The sequence below is a fragment of the Heliangelus exortis genome, chromosome 3 (assembly GCF_036169615.1).
Source record: "Heliangelus exortis chromosome 3, bHelExo1.hap1, whole genome shotgun sequence".
Taxonomy (NCBI): Eukaryota; Metazoa; Chordata; class Aves; order Apodiformes; family Trochilidae; genus Heliangelus; species Heliangelus exortis.
In genome coordinates this window covers 105,218,602-105,242,543 of record NC_092424.1, presented here as the reverse complement: position 1 = coordinate 105,242,543, position 23,942 = coordinate 105,218,602, and the positions used below count along the sequence as shown (strand labels likewise).

At 39.4% G+C, this 23,942-nt stretch overlaps 1 protein-coding gene and 1 long non-coding RNA gene across 9 annotated transcripts in view; one reads left to right on the top strand and one right to left on the bottom strand.

Moving 5' to 3' along the window:
* Window positions 1–18,787: 18,787 nt before the first annotated feature.
* LOC139795261 (uncharacterized) lies at window positions 18,788–22,837 on the bottom strand. The gene is made up of 2 exons (XR_011725436.1): window positions 22,717–22,837; window positions 18,788–22,171 (listed from the first exon to the last, which is right to left on the bottom strand). It is a non-coding gene; the product is annotated as an uncharacterized lncRNA (long non-coding RNA).
* Window positions 21,983–23,942, top strand: part of LDAH (lipid droplet associated hydrolase) — a 103,693-nt gene continuing 101,733 nt past the window's right edge. For 2 of the 8 annotated variants that reach the window (XM_071742031.1, XM_071742023.1), the window contains exon 1: window positions 21,983–22,163. In XM_071742031.1, the coding sequence (XP_071598132.1) occupies window positions 22,130–22,163 (34 nt within the window). In that variant the 5' untranslated portion in view covers window positions 21,983–22,129. Of the gene's footprint in view, window positions 22,164–22,268; window positions 22,827–23,942 lie in introns of those variants that run through there. The other 6 variants (XM_071742027.1, XM_071742024.1, XM_071742028.1 and 3 more) reach the window with 6 other exon arrangements.

Here is a 23,942-nt window from a genome sequence, read left to right as displayed (position 1 = left end):
ATTAGCTAAGAAAGAGAAACAATTTATGCACAATGGTACTTCTCTCCACAGGATTTCCTGTTTAGAGGAATTGCTTTCCACACTAGAATTTATTTTTGCTCTTTCTACCTACTGATGTTTTACCACTTACCCAGTGCAGCCTGATATTAATTACTACACTTTTTTTGGTGTTTTTTGTTTCTTTGCTTGGTTGGTTTTGTGTTGCTGGGGTTTTTTTGACATAAAACACCAAGGCCCCAGCACAGCACTTTAGATCTAAGCGAGCCTCCTAGGAGTTGAGGTGGGAAGTACATGAAGTGCATATAGCCCTGGCATATTTTTTCTCCTTTTTAGTAGTCTTCTATAATTCAGCACATCTATGCTTTAGGGATGGAAAATCTGAGATTATCTGGCAAGCTTATTGAGACCTGACTGTCTTACTGGCATGACAATACACAGGCAAATAATTTGGATAAAGCCTCTAGTAATGAGAAAGAAGAATTTCAAGGTGATACATCTGAAACTTCATTTCACAAATTACACTTCTCATGTAGGACCAAGGATGACTGCACCATCAGAAAGGATTGATACTCAGCATTTGTAGTGCCCTTCAGATATTTTGTCAATTTGATGCACTTGTCTAATCAGTATCCATCTACATTCAGGCAGGTTCTAGTTTTCGTGCTTTTGCTCGATTATTGGATTTTTCTCCTTTACAGCCTAGAAAACTAAAATTGGTCAATTTTCTCATTATCTAATTTCATCTTTTCCTTTTGTGCAGAGAATCTGCACTTTCCACTTTCTTCCTTCACCTTATGCATAATTCTGCAGGGTTTGCCTTTTCTCCCTCCTAATTTCTAGTTTTCTTCCTTTCCTGTTAACATCATCTATTCCATTTTCTTTTCCTTCATGTTCATTTTTGTCTAATTTCTTTTATTTTACATTTCCTTTTCACAGAATCATACAGAATCACAGAAAGTTAGGCCTTGGAGGTGGCATTGGAAGACTTGAGTCCAACAAGGAGAGGGTTTTTTAGGCTCTCCATTGTACTTCATTCTGCTGAACACACACATGAGCATTAGAGAGCATAGAATAAAGCAAAAAAAAAAAACCCAAACAACTTACTGGTTGAAGCACTGGGGATCTAATTGTCTTTTACACATTTCTTTTCTGCATTTCTCTCCAGCTTGATCAGCATTTTATTCCTTGATGTCCTTCACACTTTTCTAATAGCATCAGCTGTTTCTGCTTGAGGTAAGCACTGTTTATTCAACAAAATGTGTTTTGCTTCTGCATATACAATTGTGAAAAAAGCTCAACTGTTAACTATGGATGAACAGATAGGATTTGCCTTTTGGTGCCAGATTTCTTAATTCCAAGGTTCAGAGGTTTATGAGTTGTTTCTTGTAGTTCCAGATCTACGGTCAGGATGCCCTAGCATTCAGTTGGAAGGATCTATGGCTTCTTTAAATATTTTTTGTATGTTGCTATTTCAGACAACTCTGTAACATTTATGTCAAGCATCAATATTTTAATAAACCCATAGTAGCCATGACAACCATCTTTATAACCAATTTTCTAAAGCAGGTAAGCATTCTGTCTCCTTCAAGGAAGCTGCAGAACATCAGAAGGATATTAAATGTCAGGATAAGTTACTGTCAATGACTCAGTGCAGAATCTTTACAAAACAGCAGTTTAACAAGGAAGAAATAATATGATAATCTACAAAGAGAAAGCAAAATCTCTAGTAAGGAGCCATTGCTACTTGCTCCTGCTCAGGAAAGTTCCTGCATTTGGCTGCTTCTAGAGATGCCAGAGCTGCTCTGTTCCTACACCTGAGTTTCTAATCTCTTCCCATAACTATTGAAAACAACAAGAAAAAAAGGTTTTAGGATACTACGGATACAAATATAGTGATATGTTCCTCTGCAAAAATTCACACTTCAATAGATCTTGGGTTTTAAGATGCTTATGAATACTTCTGATTATGTGATAAGCAGAATCAAAAAGATTCTGTCAAGATTCATTGAGTCAAAGAATGTAGCTGAATTGTAACTTTACAATGAGATTTTTAAATATACGGTATTGTTTTTTCTTTTCTAAAAGAACTAGGAAAGCTTAGCATAATAAACATTATGACATATTTTCTAGAGAATTTTGGTTGATAAACTACTTAGAGCTGAACTAAACTGAGCAGCCACATCATCTTTTTGTAGCCTTAGTCTTGTATATTGTAGATTCCTGAAGATACAGACCTACCATATTTATGGTGATCAAGCATATAATGGGTAACAGCAAATAGATCAGGTCAGCATTTAAAAGGGAATCCAAGGCAACACCACGTGATGCTACAATAGATAAACTTTTGCTGAAGAAAGCAGATCCTGCAGGAACTGTATGAATTTAATGAATGAGAGAAGTTCCTATAAAATGCTGATACATAATTAAATGTCACATTTAAAAAAAATCCCTAACAGGACCATTTCACCTGAAATAAGGAAACCTGAGGCTACTGGTTATTACCATTTGACAATTTTTCTATAGCCTATGTAAAATGGAAAGATAGTCTTAGTCACCTCCTTAGGACTGCAAGCCATTTACAATCCCTTTTAGGGTAAATACTCTTTCTGCAGGAACTAAAGGTGTGATTTGTCTCTCCTAGCTCTCTGACCCAAAGGCATAGGAGTCTCATGCCATTTTGTATGCCTTATGTTATCTAGTCTGACCTCCAATGGGTCTGCTGTACATTGCATGCTGTCCCAGGTGGACTTCTCATTTACCAAAGGGCACCTGTACCTAAGCAACTGAACAGCTACTCAGTACACTGGTAGGGAACCAGGTTCCTAAGTACCAGGGAATCCTAGATACTCAGCTCACATACACTGACATGTATTTAAGTTTAGACTCTGAACTTGAAATAAGGTTCTGTATTTAAAGCTGAATTCTAACCCTCAAATTGCAGAGGATTAATCCTCCCCTCCATGGTATTCCCCAGAGTTTACAATGCACAGAAAAAATGCAGTTTTGTAATGCTAGAACTTTAGCTATTGCTGTGTCAAGTACTAGTTTGCAGGCTCTCAGTGTTAAAGTTAATTGCCTGAACATACATTCCTGAGATGTCCTGGAGTATCTGAAACACCCATGTGGTGCTGGCAGATCCAGCTTAGGGGAGAGAGGAGATCCATCTCTGAGCCAAATGAACTGCAGCACAGGGGTGATTTGCCCACTCAAGATCAGAGATGAAGCTCAGAAATAAAGTGATGTTTATTGAAGTTTTTGAGGCATTTACTGAGTAAAAGGATGACTGGAACATTTTCATTCCTCCTTCAGAGCATTTCCCCGTCTCAGATTTACACTCCCTGGGAAAACAGAGGAGGAAAAGCCAAGCATGGCTTCAAGGCATCTCAAAACTGAATAAAAAGTAGGCTGTACTAGGGCAGGTCCTCTGAGTTTGAGATGCATTAAAATAATCAAAATAGAGGGCAGAATTGTATCAAAGGCTTTTCAAAAATTGTATCAAATTTCTTCCCCAAAACTATTGGCAGTAGTTTTGGTCAAAGAGTGCAGGTATTTTTCAACTAAGTGCAGCTGATCTTCAGGGTTGGCAGCCCCTTTACAGCTGGTAGCCTCCACTAACTCTCTCATTATATAGACCTAAAATATCAACTGGGATGTAAAGGTACATTATTTTTATTACAGAATGATGGAAGCGAACTCTCATGGGAGTTTCAGTGGGATACACTGTGAATAAAATGGCTTAGAAAAAGTAAGGTAAAACATCCAGAATTTTCAGACCATTCACCTAACAAGATCCATACGTATGTCAGAATATGATGAGAAGGTTGGCAGATCACAGCATGGTAAGGCACTCTGCTCTGCTTACTTCCATCACACAATGCTAGTTCAAAGATTTAACAGTAATAGTTGCCATGTTTGATCCAGAGCTGGTAGCCAAGAGGAAGATTTGCTTATGTTATACGCTTAAACTAAAGTCTCAACACATTTAAATTAAATTGCTTAAATTATTTAAGTTAATAAATCATTGATTCAGCTAGGTCAGAATTATGCCTTTGTTCATTAGAATTTATTATTGGTGTTTTCCTGATAGTTGCCTGCAACAACTGAACCATCCCACGTAGAGTAGTTATTTCTGCATTGAAGTAAGTTAACAATTCCAGTGCCTTATGCAATAATGTGAAACTACTAATAATTGGCTTTTCAGGTAACTACCGAATTCAGGGAAGTCAAGGAATTATCAATATTTTTATTATTTTTCACTTCTCAGTGATCATTTACTTCACAATCATATGAGGTTACACTAATTAAGTGACACAGGCTTAATTAAGTGCCTTGGTATTCATTAACCTCACAGCTAAACACCGCAATATTCAGAGCTGAGTAAATGCAGGGCAATACAGGATACATAGAATTCACTCAATTTCTCTCTCTGCTTTGGTTTCTGGATCAGCTTTAAAGACTACCCTGAACTGATCAGTCATGTTATCAGGATTATTCACTTTCTGGTAATGTTAAAGAGATCAATGGGGACTGAAACCCTGTTACAGTAGGTGCTGTGCCTCCTTTCCTTTAATAATACCCTTGCAGCATTGCTTCCAGACTTCAAAGGCAAGATCATCTAACTCTTCTTGTAAAATAGGCCAAAGTCGACCCACAGAGTGCAAAAAACATGTGTAGAATTGGATAAAAACTGACAAGGTCTTCAGATGTACTGTAGGTAGTGAAAGAACTCTGAAAATATGAAATACGTGACTGAGGCTGGAGCCTGTAAAATTTCTGCAGTTTTGCCAACTTAACGTTCTCCTACAGAGTTGGAAACAGACAAGAAATGTATACATTATAGAACAAAGCTAGAATAAAATGAACTAAAAAATTTAGTATTTTATGTACTTTGTGGTGAATTATATTTTTAAGATCAATCCAACTGATGAATTTCCAAGATTATACAATGAGAGGTTTACTACTGAATTCAAATATTTAACTAACCAATGTGGTGGGCTGACCCTGGCCTGCAGCAAGCACCCACCCACCCACTCCTTTGCTCCCCTCTCTCCCATGGGACAGGGAGAAAGTAGAAAGAAGGTAAGAAAACCCACAGACTGAGATCATGACACTTTAACAGGGAAAACAAAAGCTGTGTGTATCAGCAAAGTGAAGTAAGGAATTAATTCACTACTTCCCATCAGCCAGCACACGTCCAGCCTCTTACTGGGACGCAGGGACTCTGCACAAGTGATGGTGACTTGGGAAGACAAATGTCATAGCTCTGAACATCTCCCCCCCTTTTCCCTTGTTTCCCCCAGCTTTTCTTGCTGAGCACAACATTGGATGTTATGGGGTATTTGTCTGTCCCAGCTGTCTCCCCCTGCAATCTCTTGCCCTCCTCCAGACCAGCTGCTGGGTGTAGGGAATGAGGAGAGAAATCCTTGATGCTGAGCAAGCTCTGAAACAAGAGTGTGTTACCAACACTTTACAAGCCACAAATCCAAAGCACAGCACCACACAGGCTGTTGGGATGAAAATTAACTCCATCCCAAGCAAAGCCACAGAAAGCCAAACCAAGGGGAAATTAAAATTTGCCTGAGTGGCTGGATATTAAGAACATCATTAAAACTAATTCAAGCATAAATGGTAGTTGATTGAATTGTGGAAGGAAGAAGGGTCTAGAAGAGTCACCAACTTCCAGTAAACAGGGATTTAATGGAGGATCTCATTGTCTAAGAAACCACATGCTGCAAGAGCTTTAATGACCCCACAGGAAGAGAGGGGAGGAAAAAGTAAAATGTTTTAGGAAGGTTCAATAACACAGAACTGGGAATAATAGTCATTCTGTGGGGAGGAAAGGTGGCTGTAATGAGAGATGGGTAATTTGAAGACATCCAATAAACATCTTCTTGAAAATATTGCAACATGAATACTACATGCAAATTCCTACTTCTGATGCAGTGGAACTATCAAGCTATCAAGTCAGTCAAGTCATTTCAAAGTTCTCCCAGTTTTGACCTGTTTCCATAGATCTAGGCACACTCCCTGCTTTTTACACTGTTTTACGAGAGAAAGTGGTGATTTTCTTTACATTAGCATTTCCCACAGACCACAAGTGAGCTCACTCACCCACTTCTGCAAATGGAAGTGGGTTTTCAAGCCTGGTGTTTAACACCAACAAGTTTTGGAACCCTCCTTTGGCCTGGAATCTGTTCAAGTGCCACAGGGGAAAACATTTTGCCATTAAAAATAAAAGACAAAAAATAATCTTTTCTTTGACACTCCATACTTCAGATCAATCTCTTCAAGAACTTGGCTTACCCTGCTGTCGATGCAGTTTGGTCACTGTTTTGGATTTCTTGCTATGCACAAGTTTTCTCACTGTACTTTGTAAACTCTTCCAAGAACTAACCTGGCAGGGTGCTGACCATTCTGGCCTGATCCAGAAAAACACTTAAGCTTGTCTTTAAGCACCAGAGTAGTTCTAACCAGATTGAGCTCATAATACTATTGTTTTACAAGATGATGAAATATCTGTTTACTCATTAAAGTCTGAATATTAAGATTCAAGATTGCTCATTATATCCATTACAGATGTTTTCTCCCCATAAATGACAATCAGAATTTCATTTGTTTGATGTTTATATCTTTGTTCAGTTCTCTACTCTATTGGATAACTCGCAGTGAAAAATTCCAGGCTCTTCCTGGACAATTTATTGTTCTTTTCTCTTTATTCATTATTATTAATGGGAAATTCCAAACTTTGCAGATAAGATCTATATAGTCTTTCAAATGGCTCAGAACACGGGAATATCAGAAATGTTTAAAAAGCCTGTTTTGCAATTTATGGCTTTATTAAAAGAAAAACCCAAAGCCTCAATTGCTTTAAAAAGTATAAAATTGCCAAAACCTCTCAGACTGATGCACCACAAAGGAATCTGTCTTGCAAACATTTATGTGCCCGATTGATTTTAAGCACATGAGCAGCACACCACAATGTATACTTTCATTAGTGACCTGGATAACAGGAGGCATGACTTGACTTTGACACTTTCAAACAACACCACAAGAGGAGAATTAACAATGTCATGTTGCAAAAGAAAGTTAGACTTTGTATTTGCTGCATAATAATACATTTATTTCAGTTTTTAAAGAGATTTTTCTTTTTTTTACTTTTAAGTTAAGTGTAATTAAATTGGAAACCATAATAATTTATCAATATGAAAAATACTAGCTTGAATATTTTTCAAAGAGCTCAGCAGTGCAATCTTGCTCTTATCTTTAATGACTATCATTTTTTGCAGCAAAACACAGTTACCTCTATATCTTTATACTCTTTCAGGATCAAAGCCTGCAGGGTCTTGACTGATACAGGAAATTATAGCAAGAGCATCTTTCTGCCTTTTGTAAGACTTTCCTAACCATTTCTCTGAATTCAAGATTAATCATGTTGCTTAATAATTGCTCTTACTGAAATCGTATTAAAGATTATTCATGTTGGTTCACAGTTGCTCTTATAGATATTAAATTGTTGTTTCCTAACATCATACCCTTTCTGAGTTCAAGTTTCATGTCAAGAAGTCATCTCACATTTTTTGAGACTGCAGGGCTAGAACATCTTAAGTCCATCCAGTCACTCGTTTACATGGGTTTCTTATCACAGTTTCCTTCCATAAAATTTTTAAAATCCATAACAGAAAGAATACATTTGTTTGCCCCAACTGCCTGAAACCTTGCAGGCTGCTCTCTATTCTGGGTTCTTGCAAAGGACAGGGGTCTCTTTCTAATACCCAAGCTAGAGTTAGTCATAGCTTGTTTGTATCCAGTTGCCTTTATGGCTTTTTTTTGTTTAATTAACTCTTTTCCCCCTTTAGTGGTCACTTGCTTGATACAGCTAGAAGCAGAAATCATGACTTTCCCAAGCAACCTGTTCAGATGCTCCTGCAACTGATCATCTCACTTTATTATCATGAATGTGTCCTGGATTGCACTTATTTTTCATATGACTTAAACTCCATAATGTTTCAAGCAAGACAACACTTTTCCTTCTATTCTGCTATTCTGATTCTCCTTGTCCTGAGGATACTCCTCAGTTTTGTGTCAGATTTTATCAGAAATGTCCAGATATCTGTACCTATTAATATTTTTTGCCTTGGAGAGTGCATTTAAAATGTCAAAGGAAAATTAACTCATTTATTTATTTACTTATTTCTGGATTCTCAGGTTTATTTTTGTCTCTGGAAGGAAGTGAAGGTAGTGGCTTTTAGATTCATAAACCACTATGAGTTGGGTCACATAAAACTGATGGATATTACTTCTATAAACCATTTTAACAATCTATCTTATTCACATGGGCTGACATTAGTGCATATAGATTAAGACAGATTATGGTATCCTCAGTGATATTTTCCATTCTAGGATTATTCACCTTTTTTTACTCATTTTTGGAACTAGGTATGACTTTTCATAAGATTTTTCTCAAGATTTTGGCTGTACCTTCTTGAAAAGATGAATGTTTGGAGTAGAACTAAAGTAATTTATTGGCTCATAGTTCAGATTTGATGGAGTGAAAAAGATGGAGCCACACACTTCTCAGTGTTACCAAGTGACGGGATAAGCAGCACTGAACCACAAGAAATTCCAGTTCAAAAAAAGAAAAACTTATGGGGTTTTTCGGCTTGTTTTTTGGCAAAGGTGATCAAACACTGTAAAACATTGCCCAGAAAACCTGCAGGGTCTCCACCCTTGGAGATGTTCAAAATACACTGGACACAAAGCCCTGTGCAAGGGAATCTAATTGACCCTATTTTGAGCAGATGGGTTGGTCTAAACAGTCTGCAGAGATGTCTGTCAGAAGTTAGCAGTGAATACTGAGTAAACTGCAGTCAGGCTTCCTCCTGCTTCCTCTTCTTCCAGCCACCATAACTCCTTTGTTCCCAGATGCCCCATGTTTTATCTTCATCAGCAGAGGAAGAGGTATGAACCATCTTCTTCCTTCTCCCTTCACCAGACAGTTTGGTGGGCAGTACACTTTTCTTAAACTACAAGACAACTTTCCAGTCCTTCCAATCCTATTCATTAAGGAAACACCTTAACTGGGAAACTGGGAAATTTATATACAAAAGACATTGCTCCATTGGCTGATTCATAGGGGCTTAAGATATTAAAATCTAAGTGAGTGATGACTAAGTCAGTCTTAATTCCACCATATCTAGATGTTTAATATTGTAGCCAAGTGCTCTTAAGCTTTGTTTTGAGTGATAAGCATAAGAGCTTATAAATCACTTCAGGTTTTTTTTAAAATTACCCTTCACTAAGTGTACATAATACAGCAAAGAAACAAAGAGTTCAAGGACTAATCATAAGTAAATGATATAGGAAATACATGTATATATAATTATAAATTGTGTCCTGTAAAGATAATCTTTGTTATGGAACAGTGAAAACAAAAATAGTATCAAATCCACAAAAAAATGGGAAAGAATGAGCAAAGATGAAAAGATAACAAGTAAGATTAATGTAATCTGCAGTATATTAGTCTGCTACATGATACTCAACCTGAAAGCACATTCTGTAACATTGAGCCACTGATCTGATTGGAACAAATGGGTCAGTTAGTCAGTTTGTGAGAACTGAAAAGTGCAGCCAGAGCTTGGCTTACATATTCACATGACCTACATAGAGCAGGTCTTCTGTACAAAGCTTCTCACTTCTGGTAGAAAATTTTAAAATAGAAATAATTCTTAATAATGAAAAGGATATTGTTTTGATCATATTTGCATTGTGCACTTAATATTATGAACAAGAACACGAAATAAAAAGACTAATAAATTTCTAATCTGGTTTCTATTCTGTATCACTGATCTTGCAGTGTAACATTTTACAGAAAATACTTACCTTTTTTCAGTAAAGTTTTCCTTACTAAAGAATATTTGTCAAAGTTAGTCTGGCTAAAGTCACGGGACCAAGGGTATCAGCTTTCCAGAGTGCTGTTCTGTACAGGCCTGCCAGCTTATTTGGAAAGAACTCAAGAATCTCTAATATGGCACTGTGTAACAACGACAAAAAACTTAACCTAAAAGTGCTATGTCACCTTTGAAAACAGGAGTCAAACTCACTTGGCTGGTACCACTAGAGCCTCTAGTGGATTCATTTTGCACTGCAAAACTATAGTGCAGGTAAGGAATTCTGTGGCTGACAGACAGACCTGCTGTTCTCCTGGGGAAACAGTGATGTTTCTCTGCTTCCACTGTAACTGCTGCAGCTTAAAAAGTGTCATCATGACACGCTCTCCTGACGACCTCACATGTTTTCCTCTACATGCAAGACTTCACCACTTGCTTAGAAGAAATCTTTAACATGATGCTCAAGTTCGAAGGGAAGACTGTGTGTGCCTTTGCCTGGAAATGGGAAGTGCTTCAGTGGCAAAAATACACATCTTTATTATAAATATAAGGAGATGGATTCAGCTGCCTGCACAATAGATGTTCGTGTCATTTTAGAAAGCCAGAAGCTGATTTTACTCCCTATCAGGTAGATGCTGCTTGAATAAGGCACATTTTTTTCCCTGTCTCACCTGCTAGCCTAATACAGCTGTCTCAGATAATGTGAAGTATCTCAGATAGCTATAAACCCACCTTTAGGCAACTGAATGGAGCCCAAGCAGTGGTATTCAGGTTCAAACATCTGAAATTAGATGTCTACCATATATAAAGCATCTACAAGTGAGCTAGATGTTTAAGCTCCTATTACAGCCTACTGCAGCGGTACTGGATCAAGGGTTGGACTTGATGATCTCTGAGGTCCCTTCCAACCCAGCCAGTTCTATGATTCTATGATTCTGTGATAGCTAGAGGAGATCTGCTCAATACTGTCACTGCAGCCTCCCCTTAAACCAGACAGCCAGGCCAGTTGCTTTTGTACAGACTCCAGTTCAGATGCCAGCTTATTCCACCTGGCTCCAGCCATATCCCCAGAAGGCCAAAGAGCTCCCACAGATCCTGTGCCACATGTGCCAGTCAGACTCAATTGTCCCAAATGCCCAAGGCCATCCCAAGTGGCAGCAGACACTCAAGTGCAGACAACTGAATAAAGCCCATCTATTTTATTCACTTAGGTCATATATAGATACCTACCTATGCTGTTAACACCACAGTTTACATTTCTGCACCTCAATATGAATCTGAATCCCAACAGGAGTTTTGACTTGGCATGGAGCATTAAGCATACATTTCCATAACTGGAAAGAAAGTATCTTACAAGTCAGTATTAACCAGAACTCTGTTACAAAAAGCTTAAAGGAAGGTAGTAAGATGCCTGGATTATTACTATATACCTAGAAGTAGATAGTTAGAAACTTCACAAAATTCTGCACTGCCTGTGCACTTTGGTCCTTCAGTGTATTAAGTCATGACATCAAATGACCTAATAAATGAGACTCTGGAATTACAGGACTCAAAAAAATTCCTCTGCATTCTTCTAAGGAAAATTAATTTTACAATGAAGTAAATACATTGGCAGGAGTAGATGTTTTGGTGAAATATTTCAGAATTTATAAGCAAGAATATTGAAATGATGATTGCACAGTACCCTTACTGTATAGTGTAACTACACACAAAAGGGTTTTGTGTATCTGTCATTACACTAAAATGACACACTTTCTCTTATATTGTTTTTCAATTTTTAATGCTTTCTCATAATACATCAAAATATCCTGAAAATGCCTGGTGATATTTGGAAGCATAAAATTTACTTTGCAAAATTGGTTTCTCATTTTAAGAAAAATTTTCCTTTTACTTATTGTGTTTTAGACTGACTAATTGCAGTAAGAAGAAAATTGGGATTCTTCTTCACATGTCAGTGGCTTTTAGTTTTCAAATCAGGAAAGTTCTACTTAAGAAACAACTCTGCATGATAGATAAAAACTAGCATTAAAAGTGAAAAGGCAGCCTACTGGTGTTTTTTATTGTTTTATTTTTCTTAGCAGATTTTTTTGAGCATTTTTAATTTTAGTTCACCACATAATATTTTTTTCATCGTACATACTTTAAACAAAATCACTGTAATTTTCAACAGTCTATTTATTGTGCTACACATTACAATTAGTAATTTAAAAAAATTAACAGTTTCTCTAGAACACATTATCAAAGAACATGTAGAACTCTTATTTACCAGAAGGATTTTTTTCTCCCACAAAATCCACTGATGCACATCCAAGAAACCCCTGGATAGAGCCTGCTGAAGATCTTTTGCACTTCATGTATAAGACTACTCAATTCAAATAATGTGTGCAATGCTGAACCTAAAAGACATTAATGCCAGAAACAACAACTGCACTATATCAAGCCCAGGAAAAAGTAATGGGACTAGAAAGGGAGATTTTCCAAAAATCAGAGGTTTTATTTCATCTGTAATATTGTTGAAAAATGGAAACGCTACCATATAAAATCTCAGCACTTTTTTGGCCAGAAAGGCACTCATGCTAATATAATGAGTCTGGATTACATAGGTTTGCCAAGCTTAGATCATGTATAGATTAATAATGATGTCTTTTAATGTCTTAATGATCTCTTAATGAAATACATTTATAATGCTACGATTTGCTGAGGACTCACTAAACATTTTTCATATCAGAACATGATGTTCAAAGCTAGGTTCTTAATAATAATTAACACATGTACTGGTTTTTTTCTCTTCAAAGTGCTCTAGGAACATTAGCAATTAGTTAAAAGCCTGTGTGCTGCGTGTACTCTATCTGTTTAGACTCTAAGAGGCCCACAACAATCAAACCAGTGGTAGCCAGGGAAGTCCAAGCAGAAAATAGTAATTTCTTCTGAAGAATTTTAGATCAAGGCAGGAAAGACATATCACAAGATAAATTAAATGCAGGTGGCGGCCACTTCAGACAAATACTGTTAGAAAAATAATATAAGGGTAGGCTGCATTTAAAATAATTTATACAGAATATTAAACCTTAATTAATTTTTTCTAAGAAGTAATGAAAGAAAAAGCAACCTCGGAAACAGAAGACTCCTCCAAACCACCTGAAACCTCTTCTTTTACTAAATTAGGTTCTGTTCCGAAGTAAGGATTTTAGCATAAGCAAAAAGAGTGATGAATAGAACTGGCTAATACTCAGTATCTGCAAGCTATAGCAAAACCCTATATAAATCATACCCATTAGCTGAACAAATAAGAGATTGCAGCTGCTGACTTTGCTAAGGTTCATCGTCAGCCAGGCAAGCCCAGGTAGGAATAGACCTTAGAGATCAGTTGTAGCCAGGCAAGACTCAGCTTGAGCACCCAGAGAACATGGTAGCTTAGGAAGGGAAGGTTTCCTTCTCAGATTCACCATTGTATACCACATACCAGCAAAATTCCCTTCAGTATTAGAATAAAATAATTGTTCCATAACTTTGTACTGCTTTGGATGGAAGAGCTAATTAAATCATCATAACATGATTTCAAAGACTTTGCTCTGTATCTGGGAATACTACAGAGTTTTAATACTCACAAAAAAAATCTAATACATCATTGAAAATTCATGCAAGAAGCTGGCTGTATATAAAAATCTCTACTTTCCAGTCAGGCTAGATTTTATGTTTGTTTCAATACCTAATACAACCAACGTGCTTGTTTTCTAGGTAGAGAAAACAGTGATCTCTACATTCACAGGGATATTGTGAAGATAAACATGTAAAAGATTCATCAGTCATGGAACTATGTGCTTAAAAAAGCATGTAGCTAGATTTAGTCAGTTGGAGTTGTGAAAGATTTGGTTGTCTGCTCATTATTTCAAAGAGAAAAAATATACTAAATGTTTGTATTTACTCAAATTTGAATTCCAGCAGTCAAAAAAGTGTTAATTCTTATAATTTCTGATTTCCTTTGCTATTTTTCAGCAATGTAAAATGTAAAATAAACAAAAGATATTGAAAGCTTAATTAATGTGAAGTCCTATCAAAAAAATCTAATACTAAACCATTCATGTTTTAGCAAAACATGCTATTTTTTTGTATTTTATTTGAGAAAGGAAGAAGTTAGTGAGAGTGGGGAATTTTGTGATCAAAAGACTGGAATAGGATATTCAAATATTAAGAACTCATAATAAGGAAACACCTTTAGTAAAGGGCTGAAGCTGAAGGTCCGATTATTTACACATTGCACTCACTTGGACTTCTTCCAGCCATATACTGGAATTTCACTTATCTTATGTTAATCTTTTGGCAAATGGCAGTATGATGCTCCTGAGATGCTCAGAAACATGACCTAGAAAAAGCTGGTAACAAATTCTTTAACACACTTGTTCAATTTAAATTATGCAGATGGCACAAGAGAAACGCAAGGGAAGAAAGCTGAAAAATGCAGAGCAAGAATATGGCTTCTCAGGCTGCTGACTTCTGAGTCTGAAGAAAGAAGTGATCAATTTCCATTCTTTTTCTTGGAAGCTGCAGCGAGGCCAAGTTTCATGGAGCAAGCCTTGCCCTACCATAGCCACCTCCCTCCTGCCTCTTGAAGAGTCAGTCTACCCAGTAAGGCAAGCAATTCTAACAGACCTCTGAAACCTAAGGCAGGAAATTCCTTTCAGCACAGCTTTCAGCAATGAAACGGACTGTCAAAACATCTTCCCAGAGGATTACAGGGCTCCTGCCCAGGAATTAGCAGAGAAAGTTCAGCACTTACATTAGTACAATGCCTCCAGCCCCACTTCAGGCTTAACAAGGGCAGCTTTAACAGACATTTCTGCTGAGGCAAGTTAACACTTTCAAACTCAGTGCAAGGATGTCACTTCTGCAATATAGGCTTTTAATAACCTCTAAAAATGCATCAACTGTTAGCTTCCTCTTGTCCAAATCACAGTCTAGTGTGTGGGATTTCCAGCTTGTAAACAGAATTGGTTGAAGTAAACATGCAGCCTTTTTTATTCCTGTCCTGTTTATTACGTAATCCCAAAAGTCCCAACCCAATGCATATTAAATATCTTTAATTCTAGTGAGCATTTTTAAACTCAATTGATACTGTGGTGCTGCTCACTGGAATTCACTCAATGATGGCTGACTGCCAGGGGAGGATTACGTTGCATAAACATATGTGAAAGTGCTAGCAGAGATGTCCTAGTGCATGTCACTGGTTTCCTGAGATGTTTGGACACCAGCTGCCAGACCTACAGGCATCTTGGAAGCACAAGTAGCACTAGGTGCCTAGGTTTAGGCAGCTGAATCCAGTTTCCAATGACTTTGTGAATGAAATAAAAAGCTTAACTGCAACAAGAGCAAAAAAGGTCAGAGCTCAGTAGCTGCTGTAACAGGCTAACCCCACCTCCATGCGACTGCAAAAAATAATTGTCTTGAAAATAGGAACTATTTGAAAGGTGTACTCCCAAAGCAAAACCCCAAACCCAAACACTTTCCCCAAGACTGTGCTATATTCCCAATATATAATGGAAAACAACTGTAGAACATCAGAGTATTGCTGAAATGGAACTGTCTGTTCTTATCATCTTAATAATTGTAAATTATTAATATCATCTTGTAAATTGTTGTAATATACTTTGTAACCAACTTGATTTCAGTTGGTTGCCAGCAACCCCCAAACTAACATTTGTATAGTTATAACTTTTTGTCTTTTTGAACAGGTAATATCCCTGAGCAACAAAGACAGACTGTAACCCCTGGCCTCTTCCCCTCCCTTTTGCCATACTACATAGCAAATGCACCTGACTAAGACTGGAATGATAAAAACAGTAGAAACTGGAAAGATGTGTCTGTAAACCAGAAGTAAAGGCTGCCATCTTTTAGAAGCCTTTCCAGGGAAAAGTGCAGTAAAGGAAAGATGAAGACTCTCTGAAAAGTCTGTGCCCAGGCAGAATTCTGGGGAAGGCATAGAGGAAAAGATTGATCCTTCTCTTCTGCTCAGCATTGGTGAGGCAACATCTGGAGCACTGTGTCCAGTGATGGTCTAGAACATCCAGACTTGGTCAAATCCAACAAAGGGCCACAAAGATGACTGAGGCATAAAATGATCTGAATTCAAGGGAAAGGTTGAGAGCTGGGACTCCTCAGCCTGGAAAGGAGAAATCTCAGGGGGATCATATCAATCCTTGTATCTATCTGACATGGGGGAGTAAAGGAGATGGTGCCAGATTCTTCCCAGTGGTGCCCAGTGACATGATGAGAGAAAATGGGCAAAACCAGAAACACAGGCAATTCAATTAAAAAAACCAAACAAACCTACTTTTTTACTGTGTGAGTGGACAAACAGGCACAGGATGCCCAGAAAACTTGTGGAGTTTTCCTGGGGAGATTCAAAACTCAGCTGGTCACAAAGCCCTGAGCAACCTGCTGCAGCTGAGCCAACTTTGAGCTGGGGAGTTGCTCTATATGCCATTCAGGTCTCTTTAAAAGGACAAATGATAAAAGTGAAAAATACACTTTTTTTCAGTCCCATGCTTCACTTTAAGAGTAAATTATACCTACCTACACATGTCCATGTACTCTATTTACCACCTGTGCAAGACTGAGAAGCAGACAGGTTGACTTCTCTTTCTTTGATGTTTAAATTTAATTTTTTTTCTTTTGGAACTACATCTGTTTCCAAAATTACATAAGAAAAATTAACATCAAAGTCACCTATTCTATCCTATAAAGAACTGCATGAATATAATAGTAACAGGGATCCTATAAAGAACTGCATGAATATAATAGTAACAGGGAAGGGAGAAAAAGGATTTGAAAATGTTAAAATTTTCTTTCATGTAACACTGACATACTAAACTTATGCAAAAGTTGCTGTAAAAGAGAACAATTTCATATATTCAAAATGGCTGAAGCAAAAAATAAATTAACTTACTATTTGCTGAGGAACTGGAAACAAAACATTACCACAGCAGGTCTTTGCTGCATATTAAACTCAAGGGAAAAATAGTTGGTCGCATCAATAACAAGAATGAAGAAGTGTAGAAAGGTGCTTGGAAAGTTCACCACTTTCTAGTGGTTTGGGTTTCACTGTCTCCCTCTACCTCTGCACACGGGGCCACAATTGCTTCGTGGGAGACCACATACATCTACTCATAAATAACAGCTCAGAATAAAATTCACTTCTCTGCAAAGGCTAAGCAGAAAAGTGATTCATGGGGCTTAGGCAATGGTTAGGGCTAGAGTTAACTTTTTGCAGCAGACTAAATTCTATACCTGAGCTGCACTTTCTGAAACACCAGAAAATCTCTGATGAAGACTCTTGGCCAAACCCCTGTGTGATTTATGACTTAAGAGTTCCCATGGTCAGTTTTAGATAGTAACAGGGGAAGGCAAAGGGAAGAAAAAACCCAACATAAATTATTTGACTAGTTCTCAAATGTACTTATAAATGGAATTTACTTTCATGAAATTCAATGGTTTATTTCATACTACAGTTTGCAGCTATTAAATGTGAGGCAGTTGCTGTGTGAGTTGTTCCAGTACACACAGCTGCATTAACAGCTAACTACAAATACATTTTACACTGGTGGGTACTTTCAAGAACCAAATGTCTCCTCAGGAAGTTTTACCAGCAACTTTTTTTCATGTATTTACACAGTTCCAGCTAATTCTGTGTGTTGCTTTTTTTTTTTTCTGTCTCTGCTGCATGACAATAATTTCCACTCATCTGTGGGGCAAGATTAACAAAGACACTACCATCTGTTCCTCGACAGGATTTGCTATCATATAACTGTTGACATGTAAAGGGTATTTTATATTTTGATTGGACATTAATTGTGCTTTCTTTGGATTAAATATTTTAAACTGAACTATGAAAATAGCCTTAAATATATAGGTCATAACAATTATTGTGTTATTTACATTACTAAACAAGTATGCAGCAGATGGCATCCAGGGCCCTGGCCAGAAGAACCTATCTCCTGCAGATTTATTTGGTGGTTGGAGATACTACCAACTAACTTCTCAAGGTTATTTGAATGCCATTGTACTCTTGTATGTTTCCAGCAATAATAATCCAGGCTTGTTTGTTTCAATACCAGTATTTCTCAAGGCCTTCTTGGTACCTGGATATATGAAATGTTCATTCTTGAGCCTCATCAGAGAGGCCAGGCCTCTGCAGTTAAATAAAATAGTACCAGACACTAGACAAAGGACCACAGCTGGCCACATCTCCTCTTCTTTGTACTTGGCCCAAGTCTTCTTTTGGACCCAGGTGGTACTACTGTGGCCACTAGGCATAATTAGTACATTGTGTAGGGGGTTTTTTAATTTGTAGTGCCTGAAATACATAAAATGTGTATTGTAGCCCTCCACTGTGGTTTCTCTATTTCACAAAACCCAGGGTGTGTGCTGTATGAGAGCATGTGAGAGCTGAGTGTGAAGGAAAAAGCTGTGTAGAACAGCTTTGGGAGCCCATGTGAGCTAGAGAAGGCCATGTCTGGCAGGCAAACCTCTGTCCATTCCATGTACTAAGCATGGTTACTGGTGCAAGCCCATACAGTGAACTGGGTCTGGGATTGTTCACTAGAGTGGTCACAGACCCATACCATGACAGGGAACAGGTTAAGAGTTAGCAGGACAATCAGTGGTGTAGTGCTGAAGGACACCCACTGGTGCTGTTTCATTTAGCAGTAAAAACATAACCAGGAAAGTAAAGCAAAATATTCAGGAAGACATGGCCTTGTAAAGCACTACCTCAAGTTTTCAGGACATAAATTCTTTTTTTCCCTACCCCCGAGTAAACCTGGCCCTAGTTCCTCTATTCAACTCTGATCTAACAAAGCATTTATGCACGTGAGCCATGCTAAACTCATTGTTTTCCAGGGGGCTGTTTGTATAACCAACTCTATGCGTGCTCAGAAGCTTTGAGACCATTGCTTTATTTGAGACAATTCACATACTCAAAGTTTCTTGTTTGTTGGATTCCGATTTTACTTAAAAAATAATCACATGAGAGCAATGCTATTTGTACAATATATAACAGTACACAACCTCCAGTGAACTGCCCCTGCCAAATGCTTGCAGTACAGGGATACACACTTAAATATTGCTGCCATTTATGGCATGAACATATTCAAATGCATACCACGAAGTCCAGATGTGCCCACACATAAGGGCACTGTGAGCCAATCAACACTATGTCACTGTATTTTTCTCATAGATAGCTAGAATAATGTCCTTTTCTTACTTCTTGTTTCCCTTTCTTACATTAAATACATGTATAGCCAGTGTAATCTTCACAAGAACTTCACAAGAAGATAATTTGCAGTTTCTGTTTCATTTGTTTTGGGAACTGATGATGACTCTACTTTTTGAAACATTTAAACATTCTTCCTATGTCTAGCCTAAGTATTCCCTCTTCAAGTTTTAAACCACTGCTCCATGTCCTCTTGCTACACATTTGTGTAAAAAGCAAATTTATCAAATTTATTATTAAGTGAGGAACCCAAATGTCAAAACCATGAAATTACTTCTTCAAGAACATAATTTATGTGTAAAACCCAGGAAAGAGCTGAGGAATTCTGATTCTTTTGAACATCCATTCAGCATAGACCTGGGCAAACTTGGTCTCATTCCTCTGCAGGAAACTGAAAGGAAGGCATTTCTGTGACTTCACTGCAGGAACTTGCCAGCTCCAGCTCATGACAGATGTAATACATACATTTTATAATTTTCTATTACTTATTACTATTTTTATATTCACTCATGAGCTTATCTGCTGTTAACAAACAAACTTTATAAACAGCTTAAGAAAATGGTGTACTCCCATCAACCAACAAGGTGACCCTTTGATATTTTAGCACATATTAACATGAGTCCTTGAATAAGAAATGTCCTGCAGGAGCTGATGTGAATTTCAGGAAAACCAACATTAGATGCAAATAGGAACCTGAAAACTGTAGCAGATCAGGCCACCAGTCCAGTGATAGCATCTGACAGCACTTTGGGCTCTTTCCCTGGTACAGCCTCCAGAAGACTGATGGCTCTTGGGGCTTTCTGAGGCATTAAGCAGCATCTCCATGTTTAATAGCCACTGATGGATTTCCCTTACATAAATCTGCTTTATCTCTTTGCAAAAACCTGTAAACTTTTAGAATAAGTGACATTTCCAATTTAATTTAAGACTATATTAAAATACTTCTTGTTTTGAAACTGCTGCCCATTGGCTTAATTTGCTTTCCACAGGTTTTGACTTAGAAAAGACAATGAGGAATCACCACCCATTCAACCCAGTTTCATACACCATTGTATAGGCTTTTGTCATTATTTCCCCAACCATCTTCTATTACCTTATCTTCAGGCTTCCATTCTAATTGGTGCTCTTTACATGGAAGAATTTCAGACTTGTGAAAACATCAGCTTTTTCTATACCTATTGCAGCTTTATTGTATGATTTCTGAGGTGGGAACTGCTAGAGCTGCTGAGCTTGTTCAGTGACAGTCACACAGAGAGAGAATTATGGTGTCCATTTCCAAATGGTTACCAGATCTTACTTGAGTTTGACCACTGCCAAGCACAAAACATTAACAGCAATCATTTGTTAAGAGCCTTTTGTTCCTTCTGAACAGTTTTATTTCACGTGTCAACATGTATCTTTACTTTTACTGCTCTAACAGCAGGAATTCAGACGTCTTCTGCAACCTTACAATTATTTTTACTAACCTGAACAACCCAGTATGAACAACAAATTTCAGTAATCCATTATCCACACCCTTTCCAGCCTTAAAACTATCTTGAACAGTACTATCTTAATACAAATTCCTGTATAACTCCATGTGTTACGCCAACCAGTTCAAAAAGATGGTGATTTATTCCTACCTTTTCTATCTTTTTACTGGGTGTCCATCCACACGAAGCTCATAAGCTTTATCCCAGGAAAACAGAGTCTTCCAAGAACCTTTGATGAAAGCTCTTGCCCAAACACCTTTTGAATATCCAAGTTCACTGACCCTGCTTGCCTTGGCCAGGTACTGTCACTTGGCTCCAACGAGGGCTTCCACAGATTCTGAGGCACCATGTCACTCCATAAATAAATAATGTGAACTTTTACTCCTGTTCCCCTTGTTCTTGGCTTCCCTTGTTATTCATCTCACCACTCTGATTAAACACACATATCAACCATTGGGGATACTCTTGGAACCATGCAGGTTTCAGCCACCCAATGGTGTCTCTTGCACATGCATGCTCAGCATGCTCAGCAATCCCGATGTTGTGTATTGGAATCCTTTATTAACTCCTGGATAACCTTCATCGTATTGTGCAAATTTCCTATATTAAATTTATTTCCTTTTTAACTTTTTTCCTTTTTAACCTGTTTCAACTGGAAACAGGTCCTCCTGCACATTTCTCAAAAACACAGCATTTCAGCACAAGGATCTCCCTAAGGTTCTGTTCCACCAACACAGGGATGAAGTTTTCCAGGATAACCTTCTCTTCCCGGACCTCCTATCACACCTCATTTAGTGAACAGGCAGACTCCGTAGCACAAACTTGCATGATTTCCCAAGCTGATCCTCAAAATCCTTGGTGTTTTTTTGGATCCTGCTTTATGGTGTTGAACTCCATGTGCTCGGCTCCGGTTTCCTCATTTTGATGCAGCTTCAGATGGATTGAGGGCTATGCCTGTTCTTGTGACCCCTCTCTGCCTTTTTCAAAGGACCCCAGCATTTTATTCTCTTTCAAAACTTAACTTCTGCTTTCCTTTGTCAGAATTCCCAACGAAACTGCGAGCTTTGTGTACACATGAAAGAGAAACTTCAGGAAACCCCCAAGCTATGCGTCTCGGGGGAGCCCCCCTCTTGCTCCCGCCTTTTTCTAGCGGGCGACAGACACCGGCCCTGCCTCAGCGCCACGCCCGGGACCGCCCGAGGGCCACCGCTCCGGGGTCACTGCCGTCCCCTCGCTCCAAGGGGCCGAGCCGGGGAGCTGCGTCGGAGGCGGTGTCCCCTTCCCTCAGGGGGTGGTCACACAGCCACCTCCCTCACAGGGCCGGGGCGGAGGAGGCGGGAGGGGAGAGGAGAGGCGGAGCTGCCCTCAGCCCACCCGGCGCGGCCCAGGCGGAAGAAGCGGCGCAGCCGTCCCCGCCCGCCGCCACCCTGCGCGGCCTCGCCGGCTGCTTCCGCCGGGTTTCGGCAGACGTCGCTGGGTCGGGTCGCGCTTTCGCGGCCGCTATGCTGGGTGCCGGGGAGCCTGCGAAGGGGGAAGGTAGGTGCCTCGGCGTCGCCGCGGTCTCTGCGCTCCCCGCCGCCACGGGGCGCCGTGTAGGGCGGGGGCAGCGCGCAGGGGCTGTACCCTCGCCGAGGGCGGGCGGTGGGGCAGGGGTGGCGGGGCCGGCGGGGCCGCTGCCGGGGCCGCTGCCGGGCGGGCACTCCCCGCCCCTGCCGTTCGCCTGCCTGGCGGGCGGTATCAGGTCAGAGGATGGTGAAGCCAGCGGCCGAGGGCCTCGCCTCGCCGGTAGCCAGAGCCCCGGTGCTTGCCCCGGGGTGCTGCGGCAGCTCGTAACCCGGCCGCGGGGCGGGCGTCTGGCGGAGCAGCCGAGTGTCCCCGGGCGCTTATGCAAGCGCCGAGCAGCAGCCAGGTTTGTGCACTCGTGTCCCGCTAAATAACGTCGGCGACTTCGAGGCGTGAGGCCGAGGACGGGGTGACACATCCCATGTTTAAGCAGTGCTGCCGCGCTCCCTTGGCTTGTTTTGCCTTGGACTGGGATGAGACTTCGAGAAACAGGTCCTAGGCGGTATCTCCTTTTCCAAGAGATAACGGCGGTGATGCCGTTGTGTTGTGTTTTGTCTGTATAGCAGTGCTTGTGCCTGTCAAACATCTCTTGCAGATGACTGGTGCTCGTTACCTACGCAGCAAGTTATAAAACAGGTAGGAAGAAAAAGTCCATGGCCTGAAGGGCCTCTAAATGAGGAAAGTAAGTTTATGAATGCTTAGAAATAAAAAGTGAGATGAGACTTGTGGATGGAAAGAAGTGACTTTTAATAGAGGAACCAATTGAATTGCAGAAGCAGACAGTCTTGTAGGCATACACATCGTCCTTCAGGAACTCTCAGTCTGTCAGGCTTGTTCTTAGTTCTGGTCCCAGAGAGCATCATCAGTGTTAATAAATATGGGCTTTAAGGTAGATGCTACAAAAGAGAAGAAATGCTAGTGCCAGACAGGAGGCAAGCATCAGGCTCAGGAAACTGTAAATGCTGGTATGGAAAGGTACTGGTAAAGAAACTAAGATAATGATGAAGCACTGCTGAGGCATGGCTATTGTCAAGGGTTTTCATACTGGTAACTTTTTTGTTGTGTTTGCAAAAATGATGAAACCACTCTTTGCTTGCAGCTTAAGTATAATATTAAAGTCTTATCATCAGGAGACCTGAAGGGATTGAACGATGCAGACTCTTTAAGGTTCAGTATACTTCTGGCCCTCTGGGAATTAATCTTGTCCAGTTAAGGTCTGAGAGTCCATCTGCATGGACCTATTGCAGAATCTTGATAGGAATTTTATTTCGGGTGTCTTGGAGACTAGACACCTTCAATTATTATTTAGGATTATTGAGGTTCCATGGTTTCTTATGGCACTTGCTTATGATGTCAGTGAGGGAAGTGGTCACACATTTACAGTGTGGCATAAGCAACAGCACTCATATTTAGTAATTTACATCATGGAACTAATGTAAGTATTGTGTAAAATCTGATTTAAGTCTGTGATCTCTCAAGAGTCTTTGACAGTACTCGAAGCAGATAGTTATGAAAGACAGAAGCATATATGATTCCTCTTTACCTGTTCCCACTCAGTAAGAGGCTGCCCAACATGCAACGAAGTACAGCGCTGGAATTTTCTGGAACAGATCTGCTGAAGGCTTGAAGTTCTTTAGTGGATTTCTTCTCCATCCATTCTTCCTTACCTTGAGTTTCTGTAGAGAGAGCTACAGTGTTTGCAGCATTTGCCTTGAAGGAATTCTCTGTGTCAAGAACTACTACGTCAGGGAG